We start from the raw sequence: 17,348 nt of genomic DNA, 5'->3' as shown, positions 1-17,348 counted from the left end.
AATTTAAAGTAATAATGCTAAAAAAATGACCCTTCACCTAGCAAGTCAAAATGTTCAATAAAAGTGAGATCAACCATAACTTCCAAGATCAATCTTCTGAAGATGGAAATTTCCCTTTGTCTACCTTTGCATTGAAAATTGATTAACTTTTCATAAGACTGACAAGTTTTTACTAGTCCTTTTGATTTAACATCAGGAAAAAAACCTAACACAAAACACTTCAGCTGCAACAAATCCAGTAGATTTATGAATCTGACTTTAAAATACATTAAAGTTTTAAATGGAAATAACATTCCAATTACCACCATTGTTAATAGCCCTGAATACCCACGGCTGCAAAACTACACGGGCATTTCACACTGCTGGGTCTGGGGGAAAACTATTCAATATAGGGTCTGCCAGCAGCCAGGAAGCAAAGCAGCTCTAAACGGAGGGGGACGGACCATCTGCTGCCACCTTTTTGCTCAAAGCAGTTCTGTTGTGGAGAGCAAACAAGTGGGCAAAGATCCTTGCTATCTCCCGGTGCCAGGTGCTGCCCTGCTGCAGGACTGTCCTCTCCGGAGGGACTCAGCTTCCAGTTTCTCCTCTGGGGTGAATCCCTCTGCAACGGGCCTCCTAAAGATCCCCCTTCAGGTCTTAAAAATTACTTTTTTCTGCAGCAGTGCACATTACCTGCCTCGAGTTATTTCCTTGCAGACAAGGTTATAGTGCTCAAGAGACTGTTTTTCTTTTAAATAAAACAAAGCAAATGCACAGCAGCAGCTCATCCAGCAGCCAGGGAGAATGAGATCCCACTGCACCACATTCACTTCAGCTGCCTCTACCCATTGGCAATGAGACTCCCATCTTTGGGGGAATTTTAAAGTCACAAAGAGCTTCAAATTAAAGAGCCAACACAAATCAATCACAAATCTACCTAATGAGGCCACAAAATTTCTGTCAAGACTGTAACATAGAAAATTAAAAATTGCTCATTACCTAAAAAAGTCCTTTGAAAACTGGGTGAATAAACTGGTCATGTAAGAGGCACATGGCAATCATCTTGTTGTTAGAGCTAACAAGAAAAATAAAGAATTGACATGCTATGCATAACCTATGAATACTGCCGCTGTGAGAGCCCCGGAGCTGCCCTGCGGACGCGTCCTCAGACCGGTCAGGACTCAGCCACACTCCCACCCGGGGGCCCACGATCACTGCCACTCAGCTCGGGATCCAAAGTATTCATGGTTTATCTATATTCCGCATTAACTGGCATTAGTTTGTCTTTTGAGAGGCGATCGTGCTGTCAACTCAGCAATGCTGGTGGCAAGCCTTCCCGGAGGATGTTTGGGCAAGAGGGCTCCTAGCTGAGGGCTGAACTTATTCTGGTCCATCAAACTGAACTGGGCTCCAGATGCGCAAGCATATTTACTGATTTTGAGAAGAAGAATAGTAATAGAATAATTCTACTACTAATAGTAGTAGAATAATAGAAGCCAAGGCCTATGCTTACTCTCGTGAGAGAGACCTAGGCTCCAAGCACTTCTGCAAATGAAGCCCATAGTAACTTTGTGGCAGACATTAAAGCACCGAATCCCGCTCCTTCAAAATGCGGATCATTCTTCCTTCCTAATGGTAGTGGCTTGCAGGCTGCCAAACCTTTATTTCTATGTGACTTCGGTTTTAATATCCTGGCAGAATAAGTTTCATGTAAAAAGGGGAAAAAAATTGGAGAGTAGAACCGACACTTAGATGTCACTATGCAAAAGATGGCTTTGAATTCAGATAAAAGTGTTTTCTTATACCTACCATGTCTTTATAAAAAAATCATTGCATTTAGATGAAGTATTGTATATATTCATAGCTCTGAGATCTAAGGGAATTTACGCTGACGCTTTGCATTGTGCAGAAAGGATCGTGCATCATGTCAACAGCCTGAGGATTAAAATTCAGTGCAAACTGTCTTACACACGAGCAAGCTCAGGGAGGAGCGAGCTTGTGTTTGCCCTCCTGCTCGCTCACAGCTTGCATTTACATGCTGGAACTGCGACACACCTCCTGGAGAGCAAAGGGTGAAGTGCCAGCTTTGGAAACTGGAACAGGTCCCAGGCAGGTATTGGCTTCCAAAAGGCTCTTAAAAGGCATTTGCCTCTAATTCTTCTCATGGATGATACAACAAAACGGAAAAGATCTTCCCACATCTGGCATAATGCGCTTTCTCATATTTACAGGACTCTTTTCTCAGGCCTGCATGTGCAAAGAGCGAGTTCACAACACAGAGCGATTGGTGTGAGTGCCTGGGCTGCGTGTTTGGTTCACTTTACCGATGAGATGAATTCCACAGCATAGCATGCCCAGAATTAGAAATAACATTTTTTTCAAGCTCTCACCTTTTCTATCATTATTAAGTTCTGCTAATCAACATTTCACCATCTGCCTAGGGATTTTGGGAAAATAAACCTGTTAAAAAATATTCCAACTTTGCTGTCATGTTCCTACATGCTAATGCACGGTCCAGAAGGCAGGGAGGAAGAATTAAGAGATTTCTGCCCAACTTACATGCACCTAAAATCCAAATTAATTCTCCACAAGCCAGTTAGATGGAAATACTTCAGAAGATGACGATTACCAGTGAGGATTAGTATGTGTTTTCAGGAGCATGGATGGGGCTGGAAAGCTGCCATGCTTTTTTGTTTGTAGAGGAGCTTCAAACGTTTGAGACAACACCATCTCCCCAGAGATGCAGAGAGGGGCTTGCACGCTGCACTAGATTTTCCTCCATCTGCTGCTGGCCGGACAGTTACAAACGACCGTTCTCAGAAGAGTGCTGCTGCGTTACGTTCAATTCACGCTTTGAATGAAAAATGCAATCTGCTTCATAATTCCATTTTCATTGAACAATAAACCCACCTGAGCCAGTTCAGAGCTGCTGAGGTGCCCATCACTGTTTATATCCAAGTGCTTAAACATATCTTCAACTAAGAAGCGCTTCTGGGATACTCTGTCCTCGCCTGGGCTGCTCGGAGGGCTCTGACGGTGAGCCTGCAGGTCCAGGAGGATGCTTTTGAGCCGGTTGTAGTCTGCCATTGTACAGGTATCACCTAAAAGGTAAGACCGCATTATTGGACCATGTACGTTTGCCTTGATCTTTTGCAAGGACTGAGCTCCTAAAGGGAAAAATAAGACACAGTCGAAGACAGGTTGCCCGCATATACAGCACCACTCAGCTCTGCACTTGAGGAGCTCCTGTTGTTGTCACCTTTTCTAATAGCTGGCAATTTTTCCAAATCCTGCTGTCAAGGATGCTCTCCAGCATCTTACCTTCCAGATTACAGGGCTTTAGTTACAGACTTCCACACCCAGCTTTGTAATCACCCCCCCCCCCCCATTAAATTGTCTCTACATTTTTCTAAAGATAAAATAAATTCATCTATCCTGTGATTATAAAGTAAAAAATAAACCTAGGGAAGCTGATGTTTGGAAAGTGTCACAAACAGAAATAAGTGTCACTCCATGCCAAACATGGGAAACCTTAAAGGCAGCCCAAGGTGGTAAGATGACCAAAGGGAGGACAGCGAGGAGCGCAGGGCTGCGGGGAGCCCCTGCGGCTGGGCTGTCACTGGTACCAGTGCACAGCACCCTGCTGCAGACGGACATAAATGCTTTCCCAAGCCCATGACCAGGGAAAAGGTTATTACAATGGAAAAACCCTCAGGCCACTTGCTCTGACACCGGCTTGGCTGGAGGAATCAGATTGAACCTTCTCGACCCCGAAAGCTGCTGCTGTGCTCGTGGCAGCCAGCTCTTTCGTGGTTCTTCTCTGGAGAACGCCCTGCTCTGATTTAAGGGCGTCCTCTTAGATGAGAAACATACCCACATGCCCAAAGTGGTATAAGATGTTACAGCCCTTTTCTGTTCAACTGCTGTCTGGCAGAGCTGGGCAGAATGAACAATGGCAACTATCTTTTTTGAGCAAATCTGTTTGCTTTAGCATAAACCACAGCAGTTGGTGCCTTGCAGGACCTGGCTGACCCTGCCTTGGAGTGGACTGTGGAGAACCCTCATGGTCCAGCTGTCTCACACGATGTGGCCATCAACCATCACCCACCAACAGTACCAACACATTCTGCTCCCATTAGATTCCCTTTTCTCTGTAATGTATTTTCTCTATAATGTAGATGCCCTTATTCTCTATAACGGTGGTTTTAAAGCAACTTTTTATTTTAAGTCCCATCACTGATCCTGTTGGATTAAATCTAAGGGAACCTGGTTTCACCTCAGTTTAAGGGACAATACTCTTGTAGATCAGCTCCCCAAAGACTCCAAACATTACTCCTCTGAAAAATAACAGAAGATTCTGGCATACTGACTAGCTTTCCTGTCCTTTTCTTGCTAGCTGCACCATTTTTGGTCCTCTGGTCCCACTCTAACTGAAATCCAATTAAAATTCCAGGTGGGAGGCATTTCCTTGATAACAAACCCATCTACTCTCCAGACTTTTGTGCCCCTTCGTATTTTATGCTCACAACTTCAAAAGCACCATGACTTGAGAAGGTGAGAGAGGACACAGAGGCTGGACATGCGTTCACCAGTCAGGTCAGTGCCCTACTGCTACACGAGCAGTAACTGCAAGACAAAGCTTATTTTCCACCCTGAACTGAGACCCTTCTAGTTTTGAGAGTTTTCACTGCTCAAGGATATTAAGCACCTTCAAAATTTTTCCTCCCTTCTCTCTAAACAACCTCCAAAAAGCTCTTGGTCCCACATGAGATCAGTCTCATTTTACAGAAAAAACACGGCTACTCAGCTACTATTAGTCTTATTATTTCTGCTTCCCCCTCCCCTCCCATGTCATTTGATGGCTATCGTGAAGGCAGCATGAAGAAATTTATTTCTTCCAATCACGTGCTTATTTAAGAGAAAAATTCATTGCTGTATCCAGTGTAATCAAGCAATTTTGCAACCCTGTTGTAAATATCGTCTCAGCTACCACAATTCTTTTTTTTTTTCTCTGAGCTGAAGTTTTCCTTTCTTGTCAGTCAAATCTTAATCCCAGAGATGTATCTAAGGGAAATCTATTTAATTTGCTTCCACCTCTGTTTCTGCTTTCCATTCATGAGCACAAGCACCGCTACAGGCAAGCCACGCTGTGACACCCATGTTGGCTGACCCACTTACATGGTCCTCCCCACGTCGGGGACCACGCCGTGCCCGGGTCTGCGTGTGCACTGCAGCCACCAGATCTGCTCACCCTGACAGCTCCCTTTAGCCCCTTCTATTTCTCACTTCTCCCTCCTATCAACTTTTGCCAGTAGCATATGCTAAAGCAGCTTTTCCTTTACGCCTTCCAGACCTTTTCTCAGTTGTGTTTTTTTTTTTCCAGGTACTCCCTAACTGTTGCCTGGGGCAGTGCTTTCCCAGCCTTCCTCCCTTGCTGGCCTTCTGACTCGTCTCCACCTTAAACCTCTATTCTGACCACAAAAGGCAAAATTAGAAAAGGACCTAAGTGCTTCTGAAGCCTCTTCGTCTTTTCTAACAGCCCTTCTCACTTTATTAAGCTTATATTGACAACTTCTCTGGCTAACAGCTATCCCTGATATATATATCTGATCCCCTGCACCTGCTTGGAGGATTACAGAATCACAGGATCACACATAATTAAGGTTGGAAAAGACCTTTAAGATCATCAAGTCCAACCATCAACCCAACACCACCATGCCCACTAAACCATGTCCTGAAACGCCATGCCCACACGTTTTTTGAACACTTCAGTGATGGTGAGTCCACCACCTCCCTGGGCAGCCTGTTCCAGTGGTGTGAAGTTGATTAACTGGGCGTCATAGTTCCTTGAACACGGGAGCCTCAGCCAAAACTGAGCACAATTGCATGTTTAAACAGAATTTATAGTATGAATTGTGCATTAATGCAATGGCAAAATATAAGCAATACGTGCAAGGAGCAGATGTTTGAATCCAAACATTGCAACCCTATTCCTGCATGTGTGGGACCTGACCAGGTCACCCACTGATGACACACTCAAGCTCTCAACTGCGTTGCATGGTGTGAGCCAGGAGACGGCAATCTCCTTTCATGGCATTATAACTCTCTGTGATTTTTTTCCATGCTCTGAAAACAAAGCTGCACTTCTCAAAAAAGTACACACTCATCTGGGCGGCAAGACAGCCCAAGGTAGCTGTGCTCACTTTGGGGCTTTCAGAGGGTCGCAGCCATGCTGCAGCCTGCAGGCAAATGTGATGGGCACGAAGAGTGAAATAAAGGAAACCACAGAAGGACAGAGTTGGTGACAGCCTCTGGAAGCGATTCCCAAATTCTGCTATAAACACACAATACTTTTTCCCCCACCACACTACTGCTGGGTCCAGGGTCAGGGACCATCCACCCAGCAGAGCCCCATCCTGCGTGGCAGGATAATGCCATTCCACTGCATACTCGGCAAAGAAAACCAACAATAAGACAATTATGTCTCCTATTTAAAAAATAAGTTCAGTTTCACACGTTGTTAATACACTCCATAGTCAGAAGGTGCTCTCGGCCCCTGCTAAAACTGCTCCAACACCACATTATCTCTGGAGAAAGCTACACTCTTCAGCTCTGCTGGAAGCGGATCCCTCGGCATCTCTCCACAGTGTGAATGTGACAGATTCCACGGGTCTCACACCTTGGAACATTCCCCCCGACATCTGAGACACCTGAGGGTTGCAGTGATGCGCAGGCAGATGCTTCAGAGCACGGCACCGTAGAGCTGTCCTGCAGCATGCAACGAGTAAAACCAAAAAAGTTCTGTCCCAGAGGTGTGAGACTAGTAATCTCTGCTTCTTTGGTTGAACTAAAAGATTGATAGGAAAATGCACTAAAACTGTAATATATATATGCATTTGTGCATATAAGTATATATGTATAATTTATATATTTAATCTCACTGTAGTGGAGAAAGAGTGGGAATACCAGTTCAGGTCAAAGGAAATACTCTGACCTGAAACTATGACTTTACTGCAAGTCTGGCCAAAGCGTTAGTTCCAAAATCATCCATGCTTGGGGTGTCTGAGCTGATGTTTTGCTGCGTAACCTGGACCTAATGCTATTTCAAAGGTATCTCTAAGGCACTATGCTGGAGGCACCCTATAAAAGACATCACCTCCTCCTCCTCTCCACCAAGGAAAGGAGGAAACACATTCAGGCAACTTGAAGCCTTTGGCGAGCCAATGCCAAGGACAGCAAGGCTCTCCTGTAGTACAGATCCTTCCCCTCCTTTACTAGGCATTATTATTTCTTCTTTTAACCTACCTTCCCTACGCAGACTGCTAACAGCCCTTCCTCGGAGCTGGCTGTACAGGTCTTACAAAGGACAGCTCTGTATTTTCTCTCCTTCCCACCCGCCCCTCTCCTGCTGTCGATGACACTTGTAATCTTCTTAGACCGTACCCGATCCACCAGCTTTATCTACTGAATACTGTCTCCTTAGGTTGCTGGCAGCCCTGCCACCTCTTGCAATGTTTGCTATCCTTTCAGGTATTAAAACCATAACTGTTAAGCAAAAAGAATGACAAAAAAGCCATCTGTAAGCCCTCTCACTTATCCCCATTCTTGTCTCCGCTTCACTAAGTGTCCCCAGCAGTTCCCTTTGCAACATGAGCTCATCATTAGCAGTTTATCTCACCTCATCTCAGACTGCTCTCATTGGTAGGTCTCATTAGCGGATGGCTCTCAGCTTGGTTTCCTTGTTAGGGCTTCCCGGAGACTTGGATTCTGCTTGCCAATTGCGACCAGCTTAGACAAGTTTTGTGTTTCCAGAGGTGGCTCGTTCAGAGGTGGGTTTCCCAGCCCGCACAACCGGGACATGACTGCCACCGCTCGTCTGAAATGGGTTTCAAAGGACTTCTTCCCTTCCCTGTTTCTGAACACTACAAGTGCCACCACACGTGCTCTAAGCACCTCCATGGTGCTACTGCCAGCCATCCGTATGGCCTGCTGCTGCGTGCAGGGCACCATCCCCACCTTGGGGAACCAAGACACGAGCCAAAGACACAGACTCAGGACAAGCTAAAAACCACTATTCTGTCTTCTATGACCTAAGCTAATTCTCTACTTACTTGACCATCTTTCTTCACTACTTTATATGAGGGATAAAGAAATGTCACACATGTTGCTTTTTCATCTTTAACCACGATCCCAACTTGATTTATTCTGCTGACTCCAGGAGAAGAAGAGAGCTCAAGGCATACCATAGGCATCTTGACACCAAAACTAAAATGCTGATCATCCAACACAGGGTGGGTTGTTTGGTTTTTTTTTTTTACACAAACTTTAATAGCAATACTAATACCACTTTGGATTCTAGCTTAGGAATTAAAAAAAAAATAAAATTAAGAGGCCACCTTCACCATTTCAAGAGACTCTATTACTTCTAGTGATGGCCACTACTTTTTGAACACAAGCCTAATTTGATAGCAATGCTTTGTACAACAGACACAAGCCTTCCCCAGGAAAAGCTGTATGGTTTTTGGCCCACAGTAGGGTGCTCTGGGCAGAGATGCCTTTGTTCCCATCCCACTGCTGCAGGTCAGCCTGTATCCTTCCTGTGAGCCCTACATCCCACTTTGTAGCCCTAAGAAGAAAACGCTGGTGACTTTCAAACAAACCTCACACAAGGTGCAGCTCCCTCCTGTGCTCGTCGGATAAAACTTCAATATACTTGCCACAGTGAAAATACAGGGACGGATTCCTGACAATTTTTTTTTTTTTTTTGTAGAAATGGACCATTAAATACCTCCTCCAGAAGCAGCCTGCAGTGGCTCTCCATCCCCACGCCCTACTCCTGCAAGCAGCCACGGCTGTGTGATGTAGGATGGAGCTGAAAGCAAGGAACCGTGCTGCAAGCCCCCCGGCCAGGGAAACCCACAATTCCCCCCTCCACACCAGGGGAGATCGCTGAAGAAAAAGCCCTTTTTATCTATTTACAGCACTTTCAAAACCAGTGAAGTCTAGCACTGTTTGAATTAAAACAAACAAACAAAAACTAGACAGACAGGCAAAGACAAACAATAAGACAAAAGAAAAGTGAAAGAAAAATCCAGCGTATTAGGGTCTGATTGCTAAAGTGTGGCCAATAACTGCCAAATTTCCATGCTCCGCTCACTTCGAGCAATGCTGTTTCTTGCTTTGTTCTGCAGTGGCTACGTAATTCATCCTGTTTAGTGCTTCTGCATGCTTTGGCAGATAAAATATTGATCAGCCTGCCAAGAAACACAGAGTGCCATTCTGTTTTCATGTCAGAACTTGGTAATGAACTACATTTATCAAGAGCATCCCCTCTGTGAAAGGTCAGTGGTGAATGCGGCTAAATTATGATGACAGATCATTAATCCAGTTCCCTCAATAATTGCCCTCTTTAAGAATTTTACTCCTGGTTTCTGTGAATTGTAGCAGGTTTTTACAGTGGGATCCCTGAGCGATCTTCAACCCACTTCTGAGTCAAAGCAGATAACAGAGGAACAGCAAGTCTGGGGATTAAGTGTCCTTCAAAGGAATGCAGTTAACATAAAAATAAAATGAGGAAGTGAAGAGCTTGCTTTGACAGGTAAACTAATCTCCCTGTAAAATATTATTGTGCAAGATGCCTTACAATGCAATGATTACTAGAAATATCAGTACTTCAAGTATCAAAAATGATCTGGTAACACCTATAGAGCACCAATCTCAAAGTGCTTGATTGTACAGCTGACCTGACAGTAGGCGTGAGCCTAAACATGCACAGAAGGCTTTAAAGGACTGGAGCCCCGTTGGTTACCGCGCTGTTTTTCAGCACAACTACCGGGGGCTGCAGGAAGGGCGGGTGGCACCTGCAGCTCTTTGTAAAATCCGTGAGGAAAGCTGGGCGGTCATCAGCACCCAGGCTAAGTATGAGAGTACGTGATTATCTGCGCAAGGAGGTATACATGGAGATTCAAACTTCTCGTGAGCCTCCAAAAACTCTGGAGGAGGATCCCCTGGGTGGCATCTCCGCACGCCTGGGCGCAGCTACCCATGGCAGCCCACGCATGCCCAGGTCTGGGCTCCAGCCCTTGAAAATCTGCAGTCCTGCTGCTAACCCCAGCAATCCCAACCCAGGATTAGAGTCGGTATGCGATGGCTGCAGGCGAGTTAGGACACCACGGCTGGGCATCCCACACGGTGCTGCCAGCCCTGCCTGGCTCCCACACCATCGCCTGCCAGAAACCCACGCGCAACGGCAGGACCAGGCGCCCGCTCACGGCCGCCATGGGGGAGCGTCACAATAAACCAGCAGAAATAAACCACCACCCAAGGCGAACTCCAGTGGCACTAATTTTCAAGGCAACCCTTCACCACCACCAAACGCGGTAATAAAGAGCAGTCTGGGGCAGGCTGAAGCATGTCATTTCTGAGGCAGGAGGAGTGTAATTTTATTTGACAGTTCCTCTTAGACTGTGCTGCTATTTTTGGGTGTTCCTGTGGCAGCTTTCTAGCTCCAGGAAGAAATTGAGTGCAAGAGATGGGAGCATTAAGCTTTGTTTTCTCACCTGTGTCCATGGGGCAAAAAAAGATGTGGCTACAGAAAATAATATTTCTAGACAAAATTAAAGGGATTTGAGAAAGGTTTTGTCTTCAAACAGCCCATCCTTTCATATGCTTTACTCAGGCTTTATCTGGTCTTGTTAGAAGCATCAGAAAACAACTAAACTAAAATGTTACAGGATACAAATTTATTTATGAGCGTGGCTCCTCAATTCTTGTGCCGTTTACAGCTAAATTGCCTACCAGCAACAGCCCATTTTCATGCATACAAAATGAAAGTGTTGGCACGTCTAAACTGTGAAAATGTGGTCCCAAAACATCAAACTGCTGAATCCGAGGGAGACGATTATGTGAACTCTTTACACCAATAATTCATGGCCTTGTGGCCTGTTTGACTTGACAGAGCAGGTTTAGACAGGGACAGGAAAATTAAAGATGACTTCAGTTCTTCAGGGGTCTTATTGCAAATCCCCATTCCTCCATGCAAATTTTCTATCTGTCTCTTTCTATCTTCATCTTCCTTTAATTGCTCTTTTTTGCACAGACATGGAGAGGTTGGATGGACTTTCCTCCTACTTTTCCTGTGTGGTTGAAAAGAAGAAAAAAATCCTTGTTTTCTCAACAAGTTGCATGAACAAAGTCCTCTGAGCAAGCGTAGCAGCTTGCTGCAGTAAGAGAGAGAATATTGAGAAAGCTTTGTGCAATTCAGGGTTTTCTTGCAATTTAGAGATACCTGTGAGTTTTGAACCTTCCCCTGCTCTGATTTTTACAGGCTACAAGTACCAGGTCTCTGCAAACCGATTTAGGATGAAGAAAAACTAATCCAAAATCTTAATTTATAAGAAGTTGTGATATCAACCGTTTGACTGCTGATTGCTCAGGGAAAGCTTCTTACAAAATACCAGGCAGTGCTTTGCAGCAACTACACTGCAGGTAACCACACTGCAATGTTTCTGTAACGCCTGATAGTAATGCACTGAGCATCCTGCTGCCTCCCAGGACCACCGAAGACCATGATCTTCACCGTCACTGCGCACAGAGGAAGCCACACGCCGGAGACGTGACGTTTAGGCAAAGCTAGCTAAACAGCATCGTGCTCCCACGGCAGTGCTACCCGCCCGCCTACTTCACACACGGCCAAACCCCTCAAAGGCTGAGTGTCTGTTTTATTCCTATTTGAATTTACAGGTTAAGTGAAACTCTGGTAAAGTTCCCGCTAAGAAGAGCAGATGTTTAACGTCATGCAAATTCATGAACATTAGCAATCCTTCAGCTGCTGCTGCTGAAAAAATTCAGTTAACAATAAAAGCCCAAACTAACTTGCTTATCTTAGGGATATGTTTCAGTTAATAAGATGTACATTTATCAGATATCCATATATAATTTAGCAGCAACTGGGAGCTCACTGAATATATCACAGAAATGGAATGGAATATATACTACGAAGTAGATGCTATTAAACAATAGACATTTACAACCTGGAAGAGTTAAAACTTGCCTCAGCGTATATTTATTTCAATATTTCATTTTATTACAAGAAAAAGTGCCCATCTATTACTCTGTGAGCTTTTAAAAGATATTAAAAACTTACAACGTCAGAATATAAATTCCCTGTTCTGTAAACAAAACCCCTATTCCTACCTTACACAGTTACCTTCCAAACTGCATAAACCTAAATGAATCACAAGCCTTAGCCTCAAATGCACAGGAAAAGAGACGGACGGACCTGCAGCCTTTCTCAGGCAGCCCAAGAATTACAGCTTGGTTTACCAAGGCCAAAAGCAAGTTCTAGACTTGTATCCTGCCTGGGAGGGAGCAGGCAGTGGTACAGGCAGGAGACATTAGGAGCAGCCCCGGGGAGGGAGGCAGGAGGAAGCCTGCAGGTGGGAAAGCACGCGATAAATGTAATTTACCAAGTACCTATCACCACCTAGGCGGTGTGCCACAGATTTATAGATTTTTACAGCCAGAAGGGATCATGTGCACACTCTGACCTCCTCCATTACACAAGCACCGAATTCAACGCGGTCTTCCCTGCAGCAGCTCCATAATTTGTTTGCTCTATAGCACACCTCCTAGGAAGGCTTCCAGCCCTGATTTAAGCACATAAGAGTAATTTTTCAAATGATTACTTAGTCTCAGTGGGCAAACATATTTTATTTTTAATTTGTTTAGCTTCAATTTCCATCTACTGAATTTCGTTACGCATTTATCTAGTACGTCAAACCGTAAGTCTTCTATCCCATACATTGTCTTCCCAAGTTTGCACCAATGTTGGGCTCAGTTCACACCTGACCTGTCCTCTGTGACAAGCTGTGGGACACTCACTAAGGCAGCTCACATTGTAAATGACCGCTTTTTTTTCCTCTTTTCTGAGAATTTTATCTTCCCACAGTGGGAAACAAAATGGCCACTTTGGAAGAACCTTCAGCTTTCAGTCAGCAGCGGGCAGCTCTACCACAATTCAGTGCCCACCACCTGAGCTGGCTCAGACCCTTCGTGGTCCTCCAAGGAAGAGCTCCACTACCCACAGACAGCCCAAGCCATTCCCAAGCCAGCGATTTCTAGAAGGTTATGGTGGAAGATTGCTCTCATCCCACCAGGACCTCTCTCCCAAAGATGTGCTCAGACAGCGTTCCCAAACACTGTTTACCATAAAGACGTAACTAACAGCAATGCCTGGGCTGGGAAAGTTTTCTATGTGATACCATAAGCAAACAAGGCTATTCATGCTGCTGTTTTTATTATTCGCTGCCTACCGAGTATTGGCTGTTATTTTCACGTTAAAAAATTAAAAACATTTGTCAAACCAGAGACAAGAAACAATGCCGTGAACGTCAAAGCAGATGAAGAAGGAACACCATGCAGTCAATGCAAAGAACTCATAAGTAGCCCCTACACTGCTCATTCAAACTATTCCGTGAGTGCAAATATCGTAATAGAAATCATGAATGAATTATGCACGATTCATAAACAGAACACTGGCTACGTCTAATGATTAATTTATTCACAACACAGGCTGCTCTGCTATAAATCTGACACTCCACACAGAGATGATCTTACACTCACCCAACTCTATGTGCCTGTTGTGTACTTTCTCCAAATTATATTTTGTCTTCAGATTCTATTGTTTTTCTTTGTAAAACACTATTAAGCTGATTTAGTGATGCTGCATCCTAAGTTGCAGATGGGGGGGCGGGAGCGGGAAAGGAAAATGTGCCGTATGCAGCTGTTTTTAACAGTGACAACAAAATGAGCTCAAGAATGTCTAATTACTTAAGTTCCCAACCCAAAACAAATTCACAGCATAATGAATTGATTCAATTATTGAGAAACAGTATTGAAATAGCCTGGGAAGACAGTGAAGTTTTCGTAAAGGTTAACAAAAAGAAAATAAGTCAAGAGAGGTGTCTGGGTAGATGCAAGGTGGACGCTGGGGATGCCACCCCCAGGAAGGACCCATGCGGGGAGGGAGCCGCATGCCGGATCCCAGGGACTGGATTTGGCAGGGGAGTGGAGCTGGGAAAGCGAGGGCTGGCAGCGATGGGGCGCAGAGCAGTCGGCACTTCTGAGGATAATTAAGCGGGTATGTTGTACATGCCTGTGAAGAGCACGGACGCAGAGGATCCAGTCGTGCGTGGCTGCCAGCTGCCTTGGGGAACGTGAAATACAGAGAGGTGACAGCAGGACTGAAATAACAAATTCCCTGTGAGGAATTATGTGAGGGTGGATCCTTTGGTGGCACTTCAGAGGGAGTACAGCAAGGTGCTTTGCTGGGCTTGCACAAGTCCAGACGCGACTGGAGTCCTGAAACGCTCCTTTTCCTGCTCTCCTCCTGCTCGGTCCCCACGAAAGGGCTGAAGAGCAGGCAAACAGCCAAGCAACATGAAACAAAACAGCTTAGCAAACTTCTTATGGGATACTGAGGAAGCCGTTTGCTTCCCGAACACAAGTGACTTCTCCGAGAGGCACCATCATCTAGACTGTGTCCTTGGGAAAGACACCACTGCTTTTCCTCCCATGGGAGCCTGGCTTTGCTGTGCTCGGTCTGGCCCATAAAGGATATTTCATATTAATACACTTTCCAATATGAAAAGCAAAACAAAAACACAACAACAACAAAAGGTGTTGTCATACCTATCTATGAAAAGCCATGCTCCTAGATAGCGAAGGTTGAGCAGAGCTCCTGAAAACAGGGGTGTTCTGCATAAATCCAGACTTTGATTTCTGTTTCATTGCTTCAACAAATCAGAGGTAATTAAAGGCAATCCTGCTGCGTAGGACTGATACATCCATTTGTGTGATCTGTGCTGTCTGGGGTTGAGTCGTCCATCCCAAAGGCCTGATGCTCCCGTGCGCTGTTCCATTCCGAGCTGCGCACAGCAGCATGACATGGAACTTCAGGAACCTCTGCATTCGGTCTGTACAGAGCTGTAGAACTAAACCCCCTGCTTTCAGAAATAATTAACTAGATTTATTATATATATTTCCTCATGCTTTTGCTGTAAGGATGGCTGGGTGAGAGAGGTTTCTTGCCATGAGGTGAACCCTTTGGACCACCAGCAATGGCAGAAAGGCTCTGATCAGCATAGTTTCACTGTGATGGACAAAAGGAGTATTTGGGGGGTGGGGGGAGTTGCAGGACGGGGCAGATTTTAGCGGGGTTGGGGAGCTGTCTGCACTAATCTGGACTTCTCCCTGTTCCCATCTGTCCAGTCCATTTAGAGGGTCTGAGATAAGGCTCTCGCCATGCACTCAGAGAGCTCCTGGCATGGGGTTAGAGCCTCAAAGTGCTGCCAAAACACAAATAATAAGAACAAATATGGCTCAAAAGATCTGCTGGACATCTATCTACAAACATAGTAGCATCAGATGTGGTTGTCAGCAAAGGATTACAGCTTCAAGTACAGAAGCAGCAAAAGGAGATGGACAAGAACTTAAGAGCTATCATCCTTGGTTTGATGCACATGGTCTGGAGGCCATACACAAGGGAAAAACCAAAACAAATACATCAACAGGTAAACAAAGAGACTTCTTTTAAAGCCAATATATCTTTCAGCACATCAGCTGTAAACATTTTACACCAGTTTACACCTGGTGCTGTGCTTTAGTTTCAATTTTCACACCTGAGATTGCTATTTTTAAATGAAGGGACTAGACCTGGCAGACCATTAATGTTTGGGGAGTGCTGCTTTATTAATGTTGAAGCCAAATCTTCACGAGCAATCTGCAGGACAAAAACCCAAACCAAACCAAACACAAAAAACCACACACCCCCCTGCCCCCCCCCCTTTCTGGCCATTTGAAGCACCTAAGACATCTGTGACATACCCACTTGTTATCATGAACTGGAAGAGTTAATTTTTGTACACCGATGATTAGCTTAGCTCACTCTTCATTTCAGCAGTTACATGAGGAAGACTCTTGGTCCACTGGTCTGAGCGACCAGAAAGCCTTGGCTACCTTTGCACTGTAGCCAACTCACAGTCCACATTTCTACATGGAAAATCATCATGACTTTAACCCAGACATCCCGTAATTTAAATTAACCAAACAGACTTTTGTTAGATAAACGGTACGTTTGCTCCTTATGCCTGCTTCAGTTGATGGTGCTACACAATCTGCTGTTTGACATTTCACTATACTCTACCTTATTCCTATTAGAAAAAGCAAAATCGTCTGGATTCCTCCGGGAAGTGACCAATGCTCACATTTTTTATGGCTGACTGGCATATCTATCAAATACTTCTAGATAGCAAATGTATTATTTGGAAGCTTCAATAAAAATTAAAGCCCTCTGGCACTCATGTAAACTTTACTGATCCTGTTGTGCTCTGAAAGACTTACCTTTCGAAACAATTCACTGGCTTCTACCGTCAGGAGCAGTGCTTCATCACTCCATACTAGGGATCCCATGAATCTCACTCCCCGGTAAAGGTACTTCGCTTCTTACTGTCTGATTCCTTATCCGTACCACAAAGTATGCACGGGAAAAGTGGCCGGCAATATGTATGCTAAAGGCATGCCATCCTTGGTGATGGATGGAGTCAAGAACATTGAATTTTTCTTGGGTATTTGTGTAAACAGGTTTTACTTGCTGCCTTCTTGGAGACACTCTTGCTTCTATCACAAGACCGCGGGATCTGCCCTAGGACAGCTTCATTCTCTATCACAGTAACTTTTTAAGCAATTCTGAGCCAGCCATTGCCTACGGTTACCGTGTTCCTCTCAGTAACACCCCCACTTAGAGGGTATGTGATGTTTACGACTGGCCCTGCAGACAGGGAGAGCAGAGGGTACGTGCACATGCTGGCAATGAGTCCTCGTGACATTTTCAATCCACCTGCAATAAGAAAACACCATAATTCTCCCTAGACTGTGTGTCCTTCCACATCCTCATAATCAAAGACATTCAGAGAAACCCGCCGCAAAACAACTGCTGATTTTAGGCACTTCCTCACCTTGCACTTGAACTGCGAATTCTCCCAGATTGTCTTGTTAAGCACTAAAGGACAATACGATTAAATTAAGCAGGAGTATTTATTATTGTTCAGGTTGCGTCTGACGGTCTGATAACGATGTGCTGTGACTGTTGTTCAGATGTCATTAGGAGACCTCTCAGGCATCTCATTAGTAGATTATAACATACACCCTAAAGGGCATTACTGCAATTATAAAATGTTAACTTCTAAAAGAGGAAAACATGCAGAAGGAGAAAGTACTTCTAATGTAAAAAAAAAAATTAAAAAAGAATAAGAAACTTTTAAATTGGTCCAGCAAAACAGATCAAAGGGAAACATTTACAATATGCACAT

General features: G+C 44.6%; 1 protein-coding gene across 1 annotated transcript in view; it reads right to left on the bottom strand.

The window, feature by feature from the left end:
* FSTL4 (follistatin like 4) overlaps positions 1-17,348 on the bottom strand; it is a gene marked incomplete at its 5' end in the record, with an annotated part of 234,488 nt that overhangs the window by 107,201 nt on the left and 109,939 nt on the right. The window contains one exon of the mRNA XM_082006204.1: positions 2,890-3,080. Coding sequence (XP_081862330.1) covers positions 2,890-3,080 — 191 coding nt within the window. The remainder of the gene's footprint in view (positions 1-2,889; positions 3,081-17,348) is intronic.

The sequence above is a fragment of the Phaethon aethereus genome, assembly GCF_964289735.1.
Source record: "Phaethon aethereus genome assembly, chromosome: 14".
Taxonomy (NCBI): domain Eukaryota; kingdom Metazoa; phylum Chordata; class Aves; order Phaethontiformes; family Phaethontidae; genus Phaethon; species Phaethon aethereus.
This window is presented reverse-complemented; position numbering and strand designations above follow the sequence as displayed.